Raw genomic sequence first — 18,288 nt, forward strand, 5'->3', positions numbered from 1 at the left:
TGAAATGCTTGATCCTACATCTTGCTATGTTACAAAGAATATGCCGATTTGTTTTTTAGCTTAAAAAATTAAAGATGACCTACATATAGGAAATTTGTAAGTAAGGAAAACTCTTCAGAAATATGGTCAACATATATAAACTCTATTGACTAAAAGATAGACCTTGTATCTTTCATCTCTAATATAAAAAGCAGTCTTTAAAATTTAGTCATGTAAGACTTTTCATTACTTGAAAGAAGAAAATACTAATGTCTACTACACATTTCCTATTTTGAAAATGCTCTAAATTCAACAACCAACAGAAAGGCTGAAATGGCAAGCTTGCTCTTAGCAGCCAAAAGCTTCCCATCTCCTCGAGGAAGTAAATCCTGTTCTTAAAAGTTTCCTTGTAAAATTAATTTATTCTAATTACAACCATAATTTCAAGTGCTAATTACACAATTCCTACAGAGGTATGTAGTTTCAAATGTGACGAGTCAACATAAGAAAATGTTATGACACATGCCTAGTACAAATTTTCATTATCGAATTACAGAAACCTGTCCTGTTTCCAGATGCATTAATCCATTCTGGACCACTGCAAATTATATTCCTAAAACAGCAACTCATTTTATGTGAATGAATTTGGTTTCATGGTCTTTCAAAGGTAGCCTGAAATAAACCTGAAGTAACCACCTGATGGAAATCAGGATCCAAAGTTTCAGAAGCAAACGTGAAATACTTTCAGATTCAACAGGGTAATGAGGTGACTAGATCAATCTGGTGCTACAGTCTTTAATTACATTTATTTCTCTGGGCCCTCAGTGGAAAACAAAACGGTTTAATGACCCCGAAGTCATTTTCCTTTATCATATAAATGCCTGTTTGAGACTCCACAAGCTCTGGAAACCTACAGCAGTAGTTCTACTTTCCGAAGTTATTCTTTCATTTGGGATTGAATGCTAGCCTTGAGCCAGACCCGGGGCAGCAACGACCCCTAAGACAACAGATCTAACCCCTCCACAAACTTCCGTAACCTTTCCTCAGCCATTCGCCTAGTTGGGGAAGAAATGGCTCCATTTAAAACAAGGATAAAGGCCCTGAGCTGAAGACTTTGACAACTTTCCGCGGGGGAGGGCTGGCGCTGCCCTAGAATCTCCCGGGAAAGAAAGCTCTGAGAGATGGGGAGAGGCGAGAAGGAGGAGAGGAGAAAAAGGAACAGAGAAAGGAGTGGGAGTGAAGGGGGCCCGAGGGCTCAGGGAGGAATTGGGGCCCCATGAACAACAGCTGGGACTCCCCGCGCTGCAACCTCACTTCTGCAGCGAGGACTCGGCCTGGGTCGCTTCGGTCCAGTGTGCTTGGGGCCCTCAGGGCTAGTCCAGCCCACTCCAGCGTCTGCTCTGTGGCCATTCCGGACACTCGCACCTAAGGCACCTGCCGTTCCCCACTGCTCTTCCACATTCCCTCTCTGAGCCTCTCTCTGCACCGCGGTCTCCAAGGCCGCTGTCTCCAGTTTACATTCGGGAGCTAATCATAGTCCTCAAAAAGGCAACGGCTAGAACCGGCAAGGGGTGGGGGGCGTCCCCTTCCTTTGCCTTAGTTCTCCCCAGCCTGAGGACCCCTTTGCTGCGCCTCCCCAGCCCGCCCATGGGAGGCTCCGGGCAGAGGCGCGCACTCCAGGGTGCCCCGAGTGAGGTGGCTGAACCCCAGCAAGCAGAGGAAGGGGGACTGCCCCCTCCCACGGAGGCCCACTCATGCTGGGCACTAGTGGCAAGGGGACAACAGCCTTTGTTCTCCTGGGTCTTGGCGAGGCTGCGCTGCCAAAGCACAGCGCGGGCAGCGCCGGGGCACCAGGATTGCTCACTTTGGCACGCGGCGTGTCGAAGGGTGCAAGCTCCTGCCTTCCGCGGGGGGTGGGGTGGATAGGGAGTTTGGGATTAGGGGGTGTATTGGGGGAGGAGTGGGGGGAGGGGTTCTGCGTCTCGACCAGGCTCTTTGTTTGCACTGGGGGCAGGGAGAGGGGGCTGAAGGTGGGTTCAAGCTTGGGTTCTGAGAGCAGGGCAGATTCCTGAGTATGTCACCATGTTGCACGCGCGCAGCACACATATGCACACGCGCGCACAAGCATACACATGCACTCATACAGACAGGCGGCCGTCAGCAGACAGCACGGTTCCCGGCGCTCCCGGCTGCAGCAGCTTCGTCTGCCCGCAGCGCCACCACCGTGTGTCCAGAGGGGGAGTGGAGGAGGCTGGAGGCACTCGAGGGGCAACAATTCCGCGAGGAAGGAGGGAAAGTGGTGCAAACGTAGATCCACCCCCTGACGGCCTCTGCCCCCCTTTTTCTCCCGGGGTCGCAGAGGTCATGGGTAGGTTAGGCTCCAGGAGGGAGGTAGGGAGCCGCCGGAGGGCGGCGCGCACGCGTGGGGGCGAGGGAAACGAAGGAAAGGCAAGCAGGCGGACTCGGCGGGCGGGCTTACCCTTAGAAGCATCTTTCTCCTCTTTGGGCTTGGTCACCTTTCCACTCATAGATCCCAGCTTGCTTGACAAGGTTCGCTCAGAAGACGGAAGTCCTCGCGGAGCGGGCCGGACTTGGGAGAGTGCTTAGGCTGGCAAGTCTCGACCACGAGCTCCCCTCGGTGTGGTTCGGGGCGGAATTCGCTTTCCCCCACCGCTGCCGCCGCCGCCGCTGCCTAAGAGAGAGTCGGGAGGAAAGGAGAGGGGTGAAGGAGGAGCCGCGGTCGCCGCAGCCGCGAGCCTGAGCGGCCGGCCACGGGAGGAGCCGCTCGCCGCGCTCAAGAAGTGAAGAGACAAAGCGGCGCGGCGCTTCCTACGCGCCCCGCGCCCTCAGCTCCTGCCCGCCTGCAGAGAGCCACGCTTACAACCCCCGGGGCGGCAGAGAGGCGCGGCCGGGACTCCCCGGCTTCGCTGCCGGCCTCCCTGGGTTCCGCGCGGGCCGCTCGCCGGGAGTTGCCTGGGTGGGGTGCCCGCACACTGGCGGGCTGCTTTCCCCCGCCTCTCCCAATCCGCTGCGGGCCGCCAACTCGATGAAAATAAAACCCCGAGAAAGGCTTTTTAAAAAAATCAAAACAAAGATAAAAATATTCACTTAAAAATAACAAGCCTCTCCGAAAGGGAAATGTTTGAACATGTGATGAGCAACGTGTGAGCCTGTTACACCGCAGAGCCGCGCAGCTTCTCGCCCTCGGGGAATCGGGAGGAGAGGGTCGCCTCTTTTCTTTCTATTTAATCCATTTTCAGGTTCCTATTATTTTGCCAAAAAGGGGGCCGGAGTTGGTCGCCCGCGAAGGATTGGGAGACGATGGCCCTTACCTGCTTGCTTTCTCTCTCTCCCTACACCCACACCCCCTCGGAGCTCGCCCGCTCCCTCGCTCGCACTCTCCTTCCAAAGAACTCTCCGGTCCCAGAGAGCCACGAATCAACACCGCGGCGCATTCTATATAAACGGCAAGGTGTGGGCACGCGGAGGGTGGGGGCTGGCGAAGGCGGGGCCTCACAAAGCCGCCTGCCCGCTGTAGTAAAAGGAGAGCTCGGCAGGGGCGCGCAGACGTCAGCCGCCAGTTGACAAAACCCCGGCGAGCCCCGCGTAGTGCTGGCAAGCGTGTCTGCTGGGCGTCCCCTGGCCCCTCCCGGGCAGTGTGCCGCTGTAGCGGGCTCGCACCGTTGGCCGAGGAGATGGAAGTCGGGTGCTCCCCCACCCTGGCCCCTGTTACTCCTCTGCTCCTAGCGCCTGCTTTCCCAGGTCCGCGCTGCTCGCCACCTACACTTTGGGAACTCCCCTGTTAGCAACTGCTCGCAAGGAGCAGTGGAATCTCAGCCGGGAGTCGATGACTTTTCGCTTCTGGCTAGCTGCTCAAGTTGAGACAGCCGGGCTTTCAGGGAGGAGAGAAGGGCTCTCTGGGATCTGGGTGTCACTAGGTCAGAGAGTGAAACTGTCCTAGGCGGCTGCCACCTCCCACCCCCAACCCGCACGCAGGCCCCTCCTTCTAGGGCTGGTCCCTGGGGTTGGTAAACTGGAAGCAAAGAGTGTCCACCGCCCAGGATGGCCAATCCCAGGCAAAAGGGCGAGGTGGGACTGGGGACGAGTACTGAAGAGGAATAAGTAGTATTGAAACGTTGCTTGAAAATGCTTGTGACAAAACCCAGGGAAGGTCCCTGAAGATTAGAACTAGAAGGAAAACTGCTCAGAAATTGTTCTACAGAGGGCAGATGGGTATGGAAAGAGAAAAAGAAGAAAGAGAGAGAGAAAGGAAGGAAGGAGGGAGGGGAGGGAGGGAACGAAAGGAAAGAAAAAGAAAGAAAAAAAGGAAAGGAAGGAAAGAAAGAAGAGAAGAAAGAAGAAAGGAAGAAAGAGAGAAAGAAAAGAAAGAAAGGAAAAAAGGAAAAAAGAAGGAAGGAAAGAAAGAAAGAAAAAGTGAAAGAAAGAAAAGAAAGAAAGAAGGAAAGAAAGAAAGAAGAAAGAAAGAAAGAGAAAGGAGAAAAGAGAGAAACTGACTAGGTAAGGAGGATGAGATGTTAGGAAATGGCTCCTGGGGCGTCCTGGAAAATTTCTTCTGTGATGGCCTTTTTTGTGCATCCAAATCCCTGGTAGCCTCGTGCTCTGTTGAGGGACTGGGGTGGTGACTAGCAGTACTTGGCCCTCAGAACCATACATTAATCAGACCTTAGGCCTCAGCCTGCCCATGAAGGCGCAGTCGCGACTCCCACGCAGAAAATTCGTTTTCCCTCATCCTACTCAGACCAACCGCTTCTTAATTCGGTTTTGTTAATGGCATTAAACCAGGCGAAGAAATCATATAGATGGATTAGTCTTACTGAATTCCAGGCGGTAACTCAATTACAAGAGCCTGCTATGGCTTTCAAAACCAGGAGTGTGGGCTGCCCCTGCTCTCAGTCCCGGTCTAAAGGTCGGCAACCCTCTAAACTCAATTTGCAGCCTCCATCCTCAGTCTGAGAGGAACTCCAGGCCCATTTTTTCTTGTAAATAATATCTAATAATCTGGAGCTTGATGACACAATGTGATTATCCAACCCAAAGTTAGACCATTAATTAATATCAGTTGTCTGGGAAGGAAAACATTTCTCTTCAAATGATCGAATTCAAAAGGAGTGAAGGTTTAGATGAGTTTAGAGGAAAGGTCGAGGAGAAGGGACATCCTACCCCAAACCTCAGCATTACGCAGTATACCCATATAATGAATCTGCCCATGTACCTCCTGTATTTAAAACAAAAGTTGAAATTTAAAAGATAATTTACACCCAATAACAGTAATCATCAATTTAGTACCTAATTTGTGTTAATCAGCATGCTAAATGCTTTACATCATCTTATTCCATCTTCACAACAACCCTAAGGACATGTTGGTTCTATTGCTATTTTCATTTCACAAATGAGGAAAATGAATCTCAGAGAGGTAAAGTAACTTGCCAGGAGGTCACACAGCTGGTACATGGTGGAGCATGGATGACAAATATGGGTGGCAAGCTAGGATACCAGGTGGGTCTATCTCTAAAACCAGTGTTCCTCTGTCACACCACAGGGTTTCCCAACACTCCTATCAGCCTCTTAAAAAGACGTGGGAAGCACATTTTCCATGGTCCTGTCTGCCAATTCTAAACTTCTAATTCTTTTCAGACTTCCCTAGCTCAGCACATTCAATCAAAAACATGCACACACATACTCCTCTGTTGTGTACACGTCATTTACTTTGTCCACATCCCCCCATTAAGCAACAATATCTTATTTTTGGAAAAGGGTCGGTTTCTGTCTTGGAGGATATTAAGCACGGTATTGATGGGGACACTGGGTGTCTCAGCTTTCCTGCCACATTAAGATTTCCAGGAAAGCTCTCTGCACAGATAAGACCCCTCGCTAAGCCCTATCAACAATGACAGTTCTAGGAAGGGTAACTTCCAGCTGGAAGATAGACATCATTTTGTTCCTGAAAGGACACTAATCATTAATATATGACTAAACCTAAGTTAGTTAATACAATCAAGGTGAGTTCAGATGTCTGCTGTGGAAAATTAGTGGAGTCTCTCTGTCCAGGAACACAAACAGGTAAAATACAGTGTTTTTGTTGTTGTTTTTCCCTGTAAACCACCTTGCAAAAGAAATAATCAGAAGATAAAGGAAATACTTCATGCAAGAACAGTCTGGTAGTTTGTGTCCATTTAGAGACAAATCAATGACATCACAAGAGCATACATGCTAGAGATCAAAGATTATGAATATTCAAGTGCAGGGGCAAACAATCTTATCTAAGCCAAGATTCTGAAGATTCTGGTAAAGAGGTCACAGCCTGTTCTGTGAAAGGAATGGGGGACTTTCTCTCTTCAAAGCCCTATGAAATATTTAATATGAAAAAAAATGTTGTTGGAATCAACTCAGGAAAGGCATGCTCCAGTGTCCAGCCCCCAAGCTACTTGGTAATGCAGGATGGTCTGCTGGAAGATCTGCCATCTGTGTGACGATGGTCAGAAGGCCTTTTCCTTTCACCAAAAAGATTCAGTCTTGAAGCGTCTCAAGGAAAACCTGCCTTAGCTTGTAGTACTTCCACTTTCCCACCCAGATCCATCTCCTTCATCCCATAGCAGTAGAAGTTTTCAGTGTAGCAATTCGCACTTATCTGGTCACTTCACCTCTCTGTGCCTTGTCACTTTGGTAAAATGTGCCCCATCCTGTCTCTGCCGCTTTTATGAGAGATATTCCACTGACCTGATAGAGCATGGTGGCCGGGGGGGTGGGTGCAGAGTTATTCTGTGTAGTAGAGGGACTCAGTCCTGGAATTAAAGCAATATTCTAAAACAAAATGTTGCATGGCCATGCCTCTAAAGAGGGCTGGGCTGTTTTCTGGAATAAATTACTACTTTGTAGTAAAGTGGAAAAGGCCCTAAGAGTCTCACTCTTGGCCCTATTATCTCAGTGTCAGTTTCCTGCTAGTCTACAAATGCCTCAAGACACCAGCCTCTGGATTCCAGGTTTGCTCATTCTACAGCAGTTCTGAACAATGTTTCTGGGCAAGAGGCCACATGGTTCCCTTGTCTGTGCTAGAGGGTAAAGTTGGAGTGAGCAGGAAGGTAGAGGACACATATACTTAGGGCTTTTTTCTGGCAGTTTTGGACTACCTGGGTGTAGAGACATTGTCATCAGGCACCACCAAATTAGATGCTTAAGTGACAAGACTGCTTTTCACTGGGTAAAACATGTTTTCCATTTGTGAAAACATTTCACAGCAGAAAACTGGTTCAAAAGGAGGCAGCCTGGCAAAACCTACCAGCCAGTGTGCTTGAGATAAAGAAAAGCCCAATGGGCCGAGATCTGGGAGTTGGAATCAACTTTAATTTTTACACTCAAGTCTCAACAATTTGAATGTTGATATGCAAATGCCAGAGCTCTAAAAGGCATTCATTTTTGATTCAAACCCTTCAGTGTTTATCTATATCATGAGTTAAGGTTCCTTTCTATTAGAATCTCCAATTAGTTGGTAGATTTCTATAAGAGCTGGAAACATAATCTCCAAAGATGGCCACTGTGGCAGTTTTAAAACATGGCCATTGAAAGACGGCCACTATGTCCTCCCTTCTTCATCCTGACTTGGTTTGTAACTGCTTCAGCCCATAGAGTATGTTAGAAGTGTTACTCTGTCACTTTTAGGCTAGGTGAGAAAAGGCCATGTAGCTTCTGCCTGGCCCTCTTTGGAATGTTTGCTCTGGGAAAAACCAGCTACTATATATGAAGTTTGCCCACCCTGAGACTGCCATACTAGAGAGTTCACATCTAGGCTCACCAGCAAACCATGCTAGCTGAGCTCCCAGGCAACAGCCAACATTGCTGGCCAGCGAAGGGAGAGATCTATCTTGGATGTCAAGTCCAATCATACCACAAGACCACTGCAGCCCCAGCTGACATGTGACTGCAACTTTATGAGAGATTCCTCAGTGGAGAACTACTCAGGGAAGTCCTCCTCATATTCCTAACCCATAAAATTGTGAGCAAAATTAAATGTTTTAAATTTCTAATTTGTTTTTTTGCTACAACATTTTAGTGTAATATGCTGTGCAGCAATAGTTACTGGAGTCATGACCAAAAAGTTATCCTAATCCTGAATACATGTATGTCCTGCTCCACCTTGCAGAGCTAATGTCTATTTCCCTCACCCTTGAATCTAGGCTGTCCTTGTGACTTATAACATGGCCGAAGTGATCCTATGCCAGTTTCAGTCCTCACCTTTAAGAAACTTGGCAGCTGCCCTTCCCTCAAGTGGAAGCCAGCCACCACGTAAAAAGTCAGACACCCTGAGACTCAAGTTGTGAGGAAGCCCAATCTGGCCATATGAAGAGGCCATGTGAAAGAGAACTGAGCAACCTGGTTGATGGCAATAACCAAAGCTCCAGACATATCGCACCAGTTAAGCCCTCTCAGTTAGCTGCTAGCCATTCAAGCCGTGAGCCTCCAGATTTTGTGGGACACAAAAGAGCCATTTCTGCTGGACCGTGTCCACATTCCTAAAGAACAGACTTGTGAGCAAATTGGTGGCTGTTTTAGGCCACTCACTTTAGGGGTTCTTTGTTACACAGCAATAGATAATTGAAATGAGAAGTCCAGAAACATTTTCAGATCAAGTCTTCTCTGTTCCCTACGTTTGTCTGCTATAAACCAGAATGGGTTTTTGGAATGAGAGAAAGTTACAGGACAGAGAGATGCCAATGATGTATCCAAAAACACCTTAACACTAAGACCTTTCCAATCTACACCAAGCAGATATGTGATTTTCTGCCTCCTGTAAAATTAAATATTTGGACCATTATACTGTGATGTTGGGATGCCTGTCAGGAATGAACATATTTAAATGTTTTGCCACTTTCTTCTCCAATGAAGAAGGAAACAATGAGCAAAGCCTTTTCAAGAATTCAGTCTCATTCCCAACCAATATCACTGGGCAGCACTGAATCCTCACCCAGAATCTCTATCACTCCACAACATTTAGAATAACCTGTGTCAAAGAGGAGAGGGTAATCAAAGTTGCCCTTTTCCTCATAGCATGCTCCCGATATTCACTACATCCAAAACTGAGGACCTTGCCATTGTCTCTCTCAGGAAGTAACACGCAAAAGACTTCGGTCTGGGTCAGTTTCCAGAAGATTTGCAGGTCTTGTTCTTGCCTTCATTCTAGCAGTTATACTGACAATAGTAAAAGAGTTCAGGAAAGAAAATTTTATTTCCCAAAAAATATTCTTGGATGTAGTAGTCAGTTGTTAGCTTCTCGTATTTGCCTATATCTTGAAGTCTCTCAACAAGATTGTAAGTTCTTAGAAGAAAAGGACTGTGTGAAACTCCTCTAACTTGTCCCATGCCCAAACTGTGGTATAACATAGTGCCTGGCACATAAGAGGCACAATAAATATCCTCATTATTATAATGTTATTTGTTTAATTTATTAGCTTTCTTGTATGTACTACATATTTATCCAGTATATGGCACTTTATACTGAAAACAACCCTCTGAGTTAATGACTATTATTATCTCCATTTTCCAGGAAAGGAAACGAGCTCAGAGAGGTGGAGCAACTTATCCAAGATTATACAGCTATTAAGAGGTGCACCCAAGTAGGATTGAGATGCAAGTAGGCACTTTTGCTTCCAAAGTCCCTGCTCTTTCCACAATATGATACTGAATATTTTGTTAATATTATGAAATAAAAAGTACCTCTAAAACTTCTCTGAAAATAAAGTCAAACATTAGAGAAAGAGCAGAGATCTTAGGGCTTACTGGCCTTTCCTTTGTTTTCTGTCAATGCCTGACCCCTGACCCTCCCCACGTCCAGCCACCCTCCACCCCCACAGTGTGATAAACATAGAGGAGTGCTTTCCAGATTCTCCTCCCAAGAAATACTTGCTGCTCAGCTGTGGGGAGTGTAATCACTGGGCACCTTCCAGCTGACAGCTCCCTCACAGTTTGTCTCTGCTGTGGAACTGCTTCACCTGAGGTCATTCCCTTCACCTGAGATCAGCCCACATTCCATGAATGAGCAACGCCTGGCCATTTTACATCAACACAGGCACTCTGACAAACAATACTCACTCCAAAGCTCCCTGCCAGGTAGGCTAAGGCTTCATTGGTCCTGCTTCACAGTTCAACTTCTCCCTCTGCTCAATCGAGCCTCTTCCTACTTCCTTTCACAGTTGTTGATCCCTAATGAAAATGTCTTCCACCACAAACTCCATCTGCTTTCGGAGATTCCCATCTGTGACACCTTCTCTCCCTGTTTCCCTCCAACCCTGTCTTAGTGCCCATGATTTTGGTAAACAAAGATTCTGGTACTCTTCCTCTTCCTCTGATCACTTAAATGATCTTCACTGTGTTGCCAGTGCTTTTTGCTTCTGATCCTTTGTTTTCGTAGGTAGTTTCTTGGAGCCTTCTTTGGAAGTGCCAGGGGTTAGGACATGTGAAGAGCCCTTATACGTAGCTGGTACTGTATACAACTGTTACATTTTAGAGAAAGAGAAGTGACTTACAGATGGTCAAGAAATAACAAGCTGGGTTTCTAATGATGAGACACTTAGACCTATACTTCCCTTTACTTCAAACTTTAACCTACTTGGTATGATTTTACATGGTGCAGAATGGATATGTCTGGCTCATGGTGTAATTGACTACCTATTACACTGTTGCCATAACCATATCTGCTATACTGTGGCTAATTGTAGTCTTCTCTAAGGGACCTCCCTACTCATGTACTCTTCTCAGTATCCCACTTGTGGGATTCTTTATTCTTCCCCATTCTACTTCTCCCAGTGCAGTCTCTGGTGCGATTTCCATTTCCATGTTCTCATCTCCTCTCCCATTATGAGAACCTTGAATGATTGTTTATTACATTTTTTTCTATATTTATTCCACTCTATTCTATATGGCCTTTTCCCTCCCTACATCGCCCAGCCTGCAAGGTAAGGATTCACTATTGCCTGCTTTGGGGAGGCAATTTAGATCAACAATAGAAGGTTTGCCTTAATGTTGCTAGGACAGCAAAAGAGACTCTGCTTGGAGGGTCCCCACTTAGTATAAAAGAAGCGACAGCATCATTTTGCTTTGATTTAGGCACGTACCAGAAGGATTGTCAATGCAGCAAGACTAATGACCCAAAATAAGAGATGTAATTAATATATGGTGCTTTACATAAACTGTCATTTCATCCTTGTAAATTTTCTCAGTATTACATAGTGTCACGCTTGATTTACAAGTAATGAAAAGAACTGGGAAATGGTAATTTACCAGCTCAGTTTCCCATATCTATGGAATAGCACTGGCAGTATTTGAACCCAGGTCTTTCTGTTGCAGAATCCAATACTTTTTGCATATCAGATGCTGACATTGTCAAGAAAGCTGTGATTGGCATGGGCCAGAGGATTCTGAAAGAATCCATGGATAGTAAATGATGCTCTGTCTTTTTTGGTAGTGAAGAGGACATTTCTGAGAACCATATGAAAGCACACTAATCAAGAAAGCTATGGCATTGTGACTAAGGACGGAGGAGTCCTCTCCAGAGGCTTCCTTAGCCACAGCCATAATCCTTCACTGCCGGTCTTTGTTATTTCTTCTGAATTGTCTGATGTCAACTCAGCAACCACTTCTGGTTAAGGCTGGAAAGTAGGTTTGCAGAAACTCCTTCCATGTATGGTTCCAGGTTAGAGTTTGCCAGTGGGAGAAACTCACTCAAGACTTGGAATGTGGGAGTGAAGCAGAAGTCATTATTCTCAGGAGGCTGTGACAGTCAGGTATGTGGCGTCACAGATCTCTCTATGAGCTCTCATTTCCTATTAGCCTTATGCAACTAGACCTGGTGACTTCTCAGAATTCCTGTGAGCTTTGGTTTCCTTACATTCTCCAGTGTTTCAAGTTAAAGTCATTAGAGATATTTGTCTGATCCTCCAGCATGAACCTCCCAGACTTTCACTCTCCTAGCTACTCCTACTTTTTGTGAATCTAGTTTCTAAAATACATTAAATTCTTTATCATTGTAATATTTTAGTGGCTCTATTTTCATGACTGTATGCAAACTGATTCAGGTACCTACTCTGAATTTCGCCACTAGTTTTGTGTTATTATAAAATGACTCCCTAGGAAGTAATGTATCTAAAGTCCATACAAAGGCCTTTTTTCTTCTTTAGAAACCACAGAGGGCTCTGGGAAGATAGTGACCTAAGCATGTGTTGTTTCCCATTTCCAGCTCCAGGCTACCAATTCTCCTCAACCTAATGGCAACTAAAGCCTAAGGAGAAGAGCTGGATGTGAGTGGGGCCCTAGATATTGTGGAAGACTCAACAGAAAGAAGTGTTGTCAGGCTTTGTCTCTTGAGCAAAGCCTGGATCCAGCACCAGAAAAGCCTAGCACAAAGAGACTAGGAGACTGGGAAAACAACATTATACTTGTTTTCCCGGTCTCCTAGACCTTCAAGAGGCCAAAAAGGAATGAACTAAAGGAATAGACAGAGTCAGTGCAGACCTGAGAAGGCAGCGGCTTTCTCCAGATACTGGTTTCCCACTACTTGATGGCTTACAACCACATAGAGAGCCCCCCTTCTACTATAAGCTGACCTCAATGTGCTGACAACTAAATGTTTACAACCATTTCTGTGGGTTCAGCAATCACCAACCAGAGAGGTAAATTAGGCAATGTATACCTAAAAAAATTAAACTGATGGGAGGAGAGACAAGTGACAACTTGAACACCATCACAACCAACACGATAACAAAATAAGAGCATATCAGGAGATTCAAGCACAGCATAAAAATAGACTTTCCAGAACTGCAAACAAAAATGTAAATTCCCCAATAAACAGTTCAGTAGATACATTTAAGAAGAGGACTATGGGTGAGACCCAAAATAGTGGCCTGGAAGATAAAGTGGAATAAGAGTCACAAAGCACAAAGTCAAAAATACAAAAACAATGAAATGATGAGGAAAAACATAAGAACCTTAGAAGAGAGATCCTGAAAAATAATAAGTCTCCTAGAAGGAGAAAAGATAGCTGAGCATGGTGGCAGGCGTCTATAACCTCAGCTACTCAGGAAGCTGAGACAGGAGAATCGCTGGAACCCAGGAAGCAGAGGTTGCAGTGAGCCAGGATTGTGCCACTGCACTCCAGCCTGGGCAACAAAGCGAGACTCTGTCTCAAAAAAAAAAAAAAAAAAAAAAAAAAAAAAAAAAAAAAAGAACTACAATAAAGCTGCAGTTATCACAAAAATGTGATATTGACAAAGGAAGAACCTCTATTGTATACCTAAAAGCAATATAGTTTCCAGATAAATACATATTTTAATGTAAAAATAGTAAAAGTCCTACAAGAAAATCTAGGGAGATTTTCAACAACATACACAATCTAGAAATGGAGAGACCTTCTTAATCAATTTTCAAAACCCAGATGTTATAAAAGATATTTGACTATATATAATACTTCAAAATTTGGGCAGAAGACACAATAATTAAATCAATAGGTAAACAAGAAACTGGAAACATAGTTGCACCCAGAGAACAGATGAGGGGCTTATAGCTATGATATACAAGGACCTCTTAACAATTGGCAAAGAAAAACAATCCATTCAAAAACAGGCAAAATGTAGGAAGAACCACCTCACAGAGAAGCAAATTCAAGTGGCCAATGATATTTTCAAAAGATACTCAGACTCATAAGTAAACAGAGAAACTTATTTTACATTAACTCATGAGTTAATGTAAAAATGAGATGACTGATTTTTATCCATAAGACTTGCAAAATTTAAAAAGAGCAGTAAGATAATCTGTTGGTGGGATTGCAAGGGGAAATTTGTACTCTCATAAATTACTAGTAGACTTGTAAATATGTTATATGCTTTTTAAAAAACAAGAAGTCAACATTTGATGAAATTAAAAACAATATGCATATACCCTTTAACCCAGCTATTTATTCCTGGGAACCTGTTTCAGACTGAAAAAACCAACAGCATGTGAGGCTATATATACAAAGGTGTTTATTACTATGTTGCTTTTTAGTGGTAAAATATAAAATGGAAATAAAGTGAATGTCCACTAAAAGTGGAATGGTTGAATAAATTATTCTTCATCTATATCACAAAATGCTGTGCAGCCATTAAAAAGAATAAAATAGTGAGATTGCAGTTGACTTGTAGGTTTTATTGAATGGGAGTAATAGTAACGATGCTAATAGCAAACATTCACATATGGTACTGTTTTAAGTGTTTTACGTATTTTAACTTGTTGACTGCTCACAATAACTCTATGAGATAGGTTCTATTATAATCCTCATTTTGTAGATGAGGAAACTGAAGCTCAGAGAATATAAGGCCACATAACTAGTAAAAGGCAAGAAGAGTAATATACAAAAATGTGTGAGTAACAATATCTATAAAATAATCTATAGCTAAAGACAAGCATGGGCCTGTGTGTATACATACATGTTTTATATAATTATATGAGACTGGCAATGTGGAAATATAATACTCAGATAGTAGTATGGATTATTATATATATATATATTATATATGTAAAGTATATTAAAAATAATTAAGGAGCCTCAGCATTTCAAAAACAAATTCAAAGAAGTTGCAATTACTGCTTCAAGTAAGACAAAGAAGGAAAGCCTCTCCCAAGGGAAGTCCATCCAGATTCTCATCACCAAATATCTCTTGCCCCTCCTCTGTACCCCTTGACACTGTGCTGATCCTTCCCTTATGGCAGAACTAATGTATTTAGAAATGCCAGGTGCTTCCCATCCTACCTAAACCAAGAGACTCCCTGGAATCCAGTCATCAGTGTGCTCTGAGATTGCCCAACTGCAGAAGGCTTCTGAAATCCCACTCTTGTGCATAAATCTCAGATCTGGGGCATGGAGACAGGGAAAAGACCTGTCTCATGTACACATCTCTTTGGGAAAATAAAGCTTCGTCTTGGGACATGTTATATCCTGCCTCCCAGCTACAGCAAAGAGATTTAAACTTTACCACCCCCATTGACACAGACCAGATTTACGCCTAAGTTTACAGTGATAAATAGGCATAGATTTCCTCTCTCAAAGAGGTTAAGTTCTTGAAGGAAAGATATGACTTTTATATTCAACAAATGTGCTTTGAATGAGGAAAATGATGGCATACATGAATAAATCAAATACAAGGTAGAGAGTGAAGTGTTAAATCATAGTGCTACGAACAAAATGCTATAAGAGTTGTCATAGGGATGGGCAAACATTTCCAGAAATGGTTTTGTAAAGAGACGCCATTTGAGCTAGATGCAGTGTTTCTGAATGTGTGATCAGCATCATATTCTCTGAGGTTCTTAAGGGCTCCAGATCTCCTGAATCAGAAACCCCAGAAGTGAGACCCAGGAGTTGGCATTTGAAAGAAGCCTTCCACATCAATCTTATGCACACTATAGTATAGACCATGAGAAATGGGGTAGATTATGGTGTGCAGAGAAGTGGGGAAGGACATATAGTCAAAGGCAATAATGTGAGTAAAGTTTCCAGGCATAAAAGCAAAAAGGAAAACATGGCCAGTTGAATTCAACCAGGAATGTTGGAAGTGGCAAAGAGGAATAATGAGGAATAAGATTTGAAAGGTAGGTTAGGGCTAGATCATGGAGAGCCTGGGGATGCTGAGTTAAATAATTTGGCTTTATCCCAAAGGCAAGAAAAATATTGAGAGATATAAGACAAAACAAAATATGAGGGCCTAGACTTACACAGTACTTCCCAAATTTAGCCATGCCTTAGAATGATTGCTTGCTAAGTCTAGCTTCTGGGGCTCCACTCCCAGACTTTCTGAATCAGAATTTCTGAAGATATGAATCAGAAATGACATCTTTAAACAACCTTTTCAGGTGATTCCTGAGTAGACAGCCTGGCATTGGTTCATGAAACGGAGTTTGGGAACCACTCCTTTACTGACAAATGCATTCCTAAGATGTTGCTTGAATGTAGAAATTTTATTAGTGGAGCCTCTGTTCAAAGTACTAGGCAAGGAGACTCTTCAGAGGCAATCTCCTGCAAATCTCCTTGCTCAGCAGAAGAAAAAGAAATCACTTTCTATGTAGTGTTTCTATTTAATAAACACCCAATTTAAATGTAAAACCCATGACAACTTCCCATAAAATGTGACAACACATTTCAATGCCTGGTATTGGCGATGCTATATGGTTGTACAAATACAACATGGGAAAAATGATTTCAAAATATTTAAGTTTCCTCTATATAGCAAAACGAATGACCATAAGGTAATATTGGAAAGGAGATAGTGCTAGTAGGATGTGATGCTGATAGAGCATGGCTTCAAAATGGACATATCTAATACCATGTAGCCATTTTGAGGTAGCAGGGGAAGTTGAGGCACCAATATAGGTAAAAACCGGATGGTTTCTCAACTCAAGCTCCAAAAAGATTAGGCTATATGACTTCCAAGATTGCTTCTAGCTTTAATATTTTAAGTTTATGTTATTTGTACACTATCTACCTTGAAGATGAGCAAAAGGAAAAAAATGGGCAGCGGATGCAGTGTTCAAGTATCAGTCTAATTCATCTTTCTAAAAAATGCACAAACACGGATGATTCTGAGGCTGAAGGTTTGTTTCCTAAAGCCATGCAATATTTTAAGATTTTCATTTTCATTTAAACAAAGCATACCTGTTACTAAAGTGTCTCTTCATTTCCATGAAAACACCTCGGTTTGGCTAGCTGGAATGCTGACATCGTAGTTTGCTTAGCAAATGCTCAAAAGTCAACTTTAAGGAAGAAAATGCTATTGTTTAACCTTCCAACAGCCAAGCTTGCTTCTTTTCCTCTCAGAGGGTACCCAACCTCACCCCCAGAACTTTCTAGCTTCCCTTCAACTCCAACTCCTTCCCCAGTGCCCATTGCTATAAACAGGTTAGAAATCAGAGATGAGCTCTGACAGCAATATCTCAGGAAGGAAATGGAATCCAAGCAAGTCTTTTGTTCACTTGGGTTGGAATCTCTCTTTCACAAGGTCTGTCTGAACCATAGGAATCCCTGCCCTGTGCAGCTCTACCTTACTGTCCACTGCTGCACAGCAGACAAGGAAAACACAGATAACCAGTGCTCTGATCCAAATTCGCATTCACACAGCAATGAGTCAGGAAAGACAAGGCACCTGGAATAGAGCAGCTCCAGGTAGAGTAGTTGACAAAGGGTTAAAATTAACATTGAGGTGCTTTCTTGCTTGCTAATTCCTTCACTTTTGGGTGAGAGGGTACAAGGAAAGGAATTAATTGCCAAACATTACTGTGGCTTGATCAGTGTGTTGGGAGCATGGAGTTGTATTTTTATTCGCAGGCTATGTCCTGCCCGGACATTTGTCTCCCTGCCCTAGGCCAAGGAAATCTGGGCCTGGGTTAGCCAAGAGGATACCAATTCCCGTAGCATTTTCCCCAATGAGTTTGGTTTCACCTACCTTAGAAGTGGAGACGCAATGGGCCTGGTGGTGAGAAACAAGCAAGATTCCACCATGGACCAAGATCTTAAAGGGCCCTGTTGTTATTAGTGCCCACGGTCACTCGCTTCCAGGCCAGGGGTAGGAAGCTTCTTGGTCATGTCGTCACTGTGCGTTTCTGAGGTTTGCAATAGTCTGCATCTGAGCCAAAGCACCCCGAACACCCTAATTCCCTCCTGGCTTCAAGGGCTCCAGGCTGGAAATGCAAATAGTCCAGAGTGATTGCAGGGGCCAGTGGACCCTATGCAGTTCATATCAGACTGTTCTGAGGAGTGGTAAGTCACAGGGTCTATATTGCAGCTATTTTTAGTGAAACTGAATTCCTTCCCTGAGTTCCCTTGCTTCCAACTTGTTCTAAGTGTAGGAGACCAGCTGTGATCAGATCATCTTACTGGACCAAGGCTCTGTCAAGGCGAAGGAACCAAACCAGGGAGGTGGAGCAAAGAGTTCACAGCTGTTGGTGCTTTAGTCCTTTCTCAATGTCTCGGCCATCTCCAGAGCAGTATGATCCTTTGGAAAGGAAAGTGTCACTACCCAGGGGAGTGGGCATTTCCCTCCAATCTGGCAGAAATTTGATAGGTAGATGACATGAGAGGGAATAATCAAGAAGTTGGCAGACCTTTCCATTTATTCCCCTCAATTCCTAAACACACACACACACACCACACCACACACACACACACACACACACACACACACCCCATGCATCAGATTCTATAGGCCAAACCCACATCTTTGACAGACTTGCCAAAAGGGTCTAGAAAAGAATATCATCGTCCATGAGCCAGGCCAG

The 18,288-nt window shown here is 44.2% G+C and overlaps 1 protein-coding gene and 1 long non-coding RNA gene across 3 annotated transcripts in view; both read right to left on the minus strand.

Moving 5' to 3' along the window:
* LOC116543026 overlaps nucleotides 1-14,924 on the minus strand; it is a 29,746-nt gene extending 14,822 nt beyond the window's left edge. Inside the window, exons 1-2 of the long non-coding RNA XR_004265444.1 lie at nucleotides 14,914-14,924; nucleotides 1,289-1,295 (exon numbers count right to left, since the gene is read on the minus strand). This is a non-coding gene — a long non-coding RNA (uncharacterized LOC116543026). The remainder of the gene's footprint in view (nucleotides 1-1,288; nucleotides 1,296-14,913) is intronic.
* LOC116543025 lies at nucleotides 1,290-17,762 on the minus strand. Of its 2 annotated transcripts, none has more exons than XM_032268309.1 (2): nucleotides 17,457-17,762; nucleotides 1,290-2,671 (listed from the first exon to the last, which is right to left on the minus strand). In XM_032268309.1, the coding sequence occupies exon 2, from the start codon at nucleotides 2,505-2,507 to the stop codon at nucleotides 2,118-2,120; it is 390 nt and encodes a 129-aa protein (XP_032124200.1). In that variant the 5' UTR covers nucleotides 2,508-2,671; nucleotides 17,457-17,762; the 3' UTR covers nucleotides 1,290-2,117. The 2 variants fall into 2 exon arrangements, with proteins under 2 accessions (XP_032124200.1, XP_032124199.1); XM_032268308.1 differs by lacking the exon at nucleotides 17,457-17,762 and adding an exon at nucleotides 3,312-3,542.
* Nucleotides 17,763-18,288: the final 526 nt, after the last annotated feature.

This window comes from Sapajus apella, unplaced genomic scaffold, assembly GCF_009761245.1.
Source record: "Sapajus apella isolate SASKATOON/1434 unplaced genomic scaffold, GSC_monkey_1.0 scaffold179, whole genome shotgun sequence".
In the NCBI taxonomy this organism is placed as follows: Eukaryota; Metazoa; Chordata; class Mammalia; order Primates; family Cebidae; genus Sapajus; species Sapajus apella.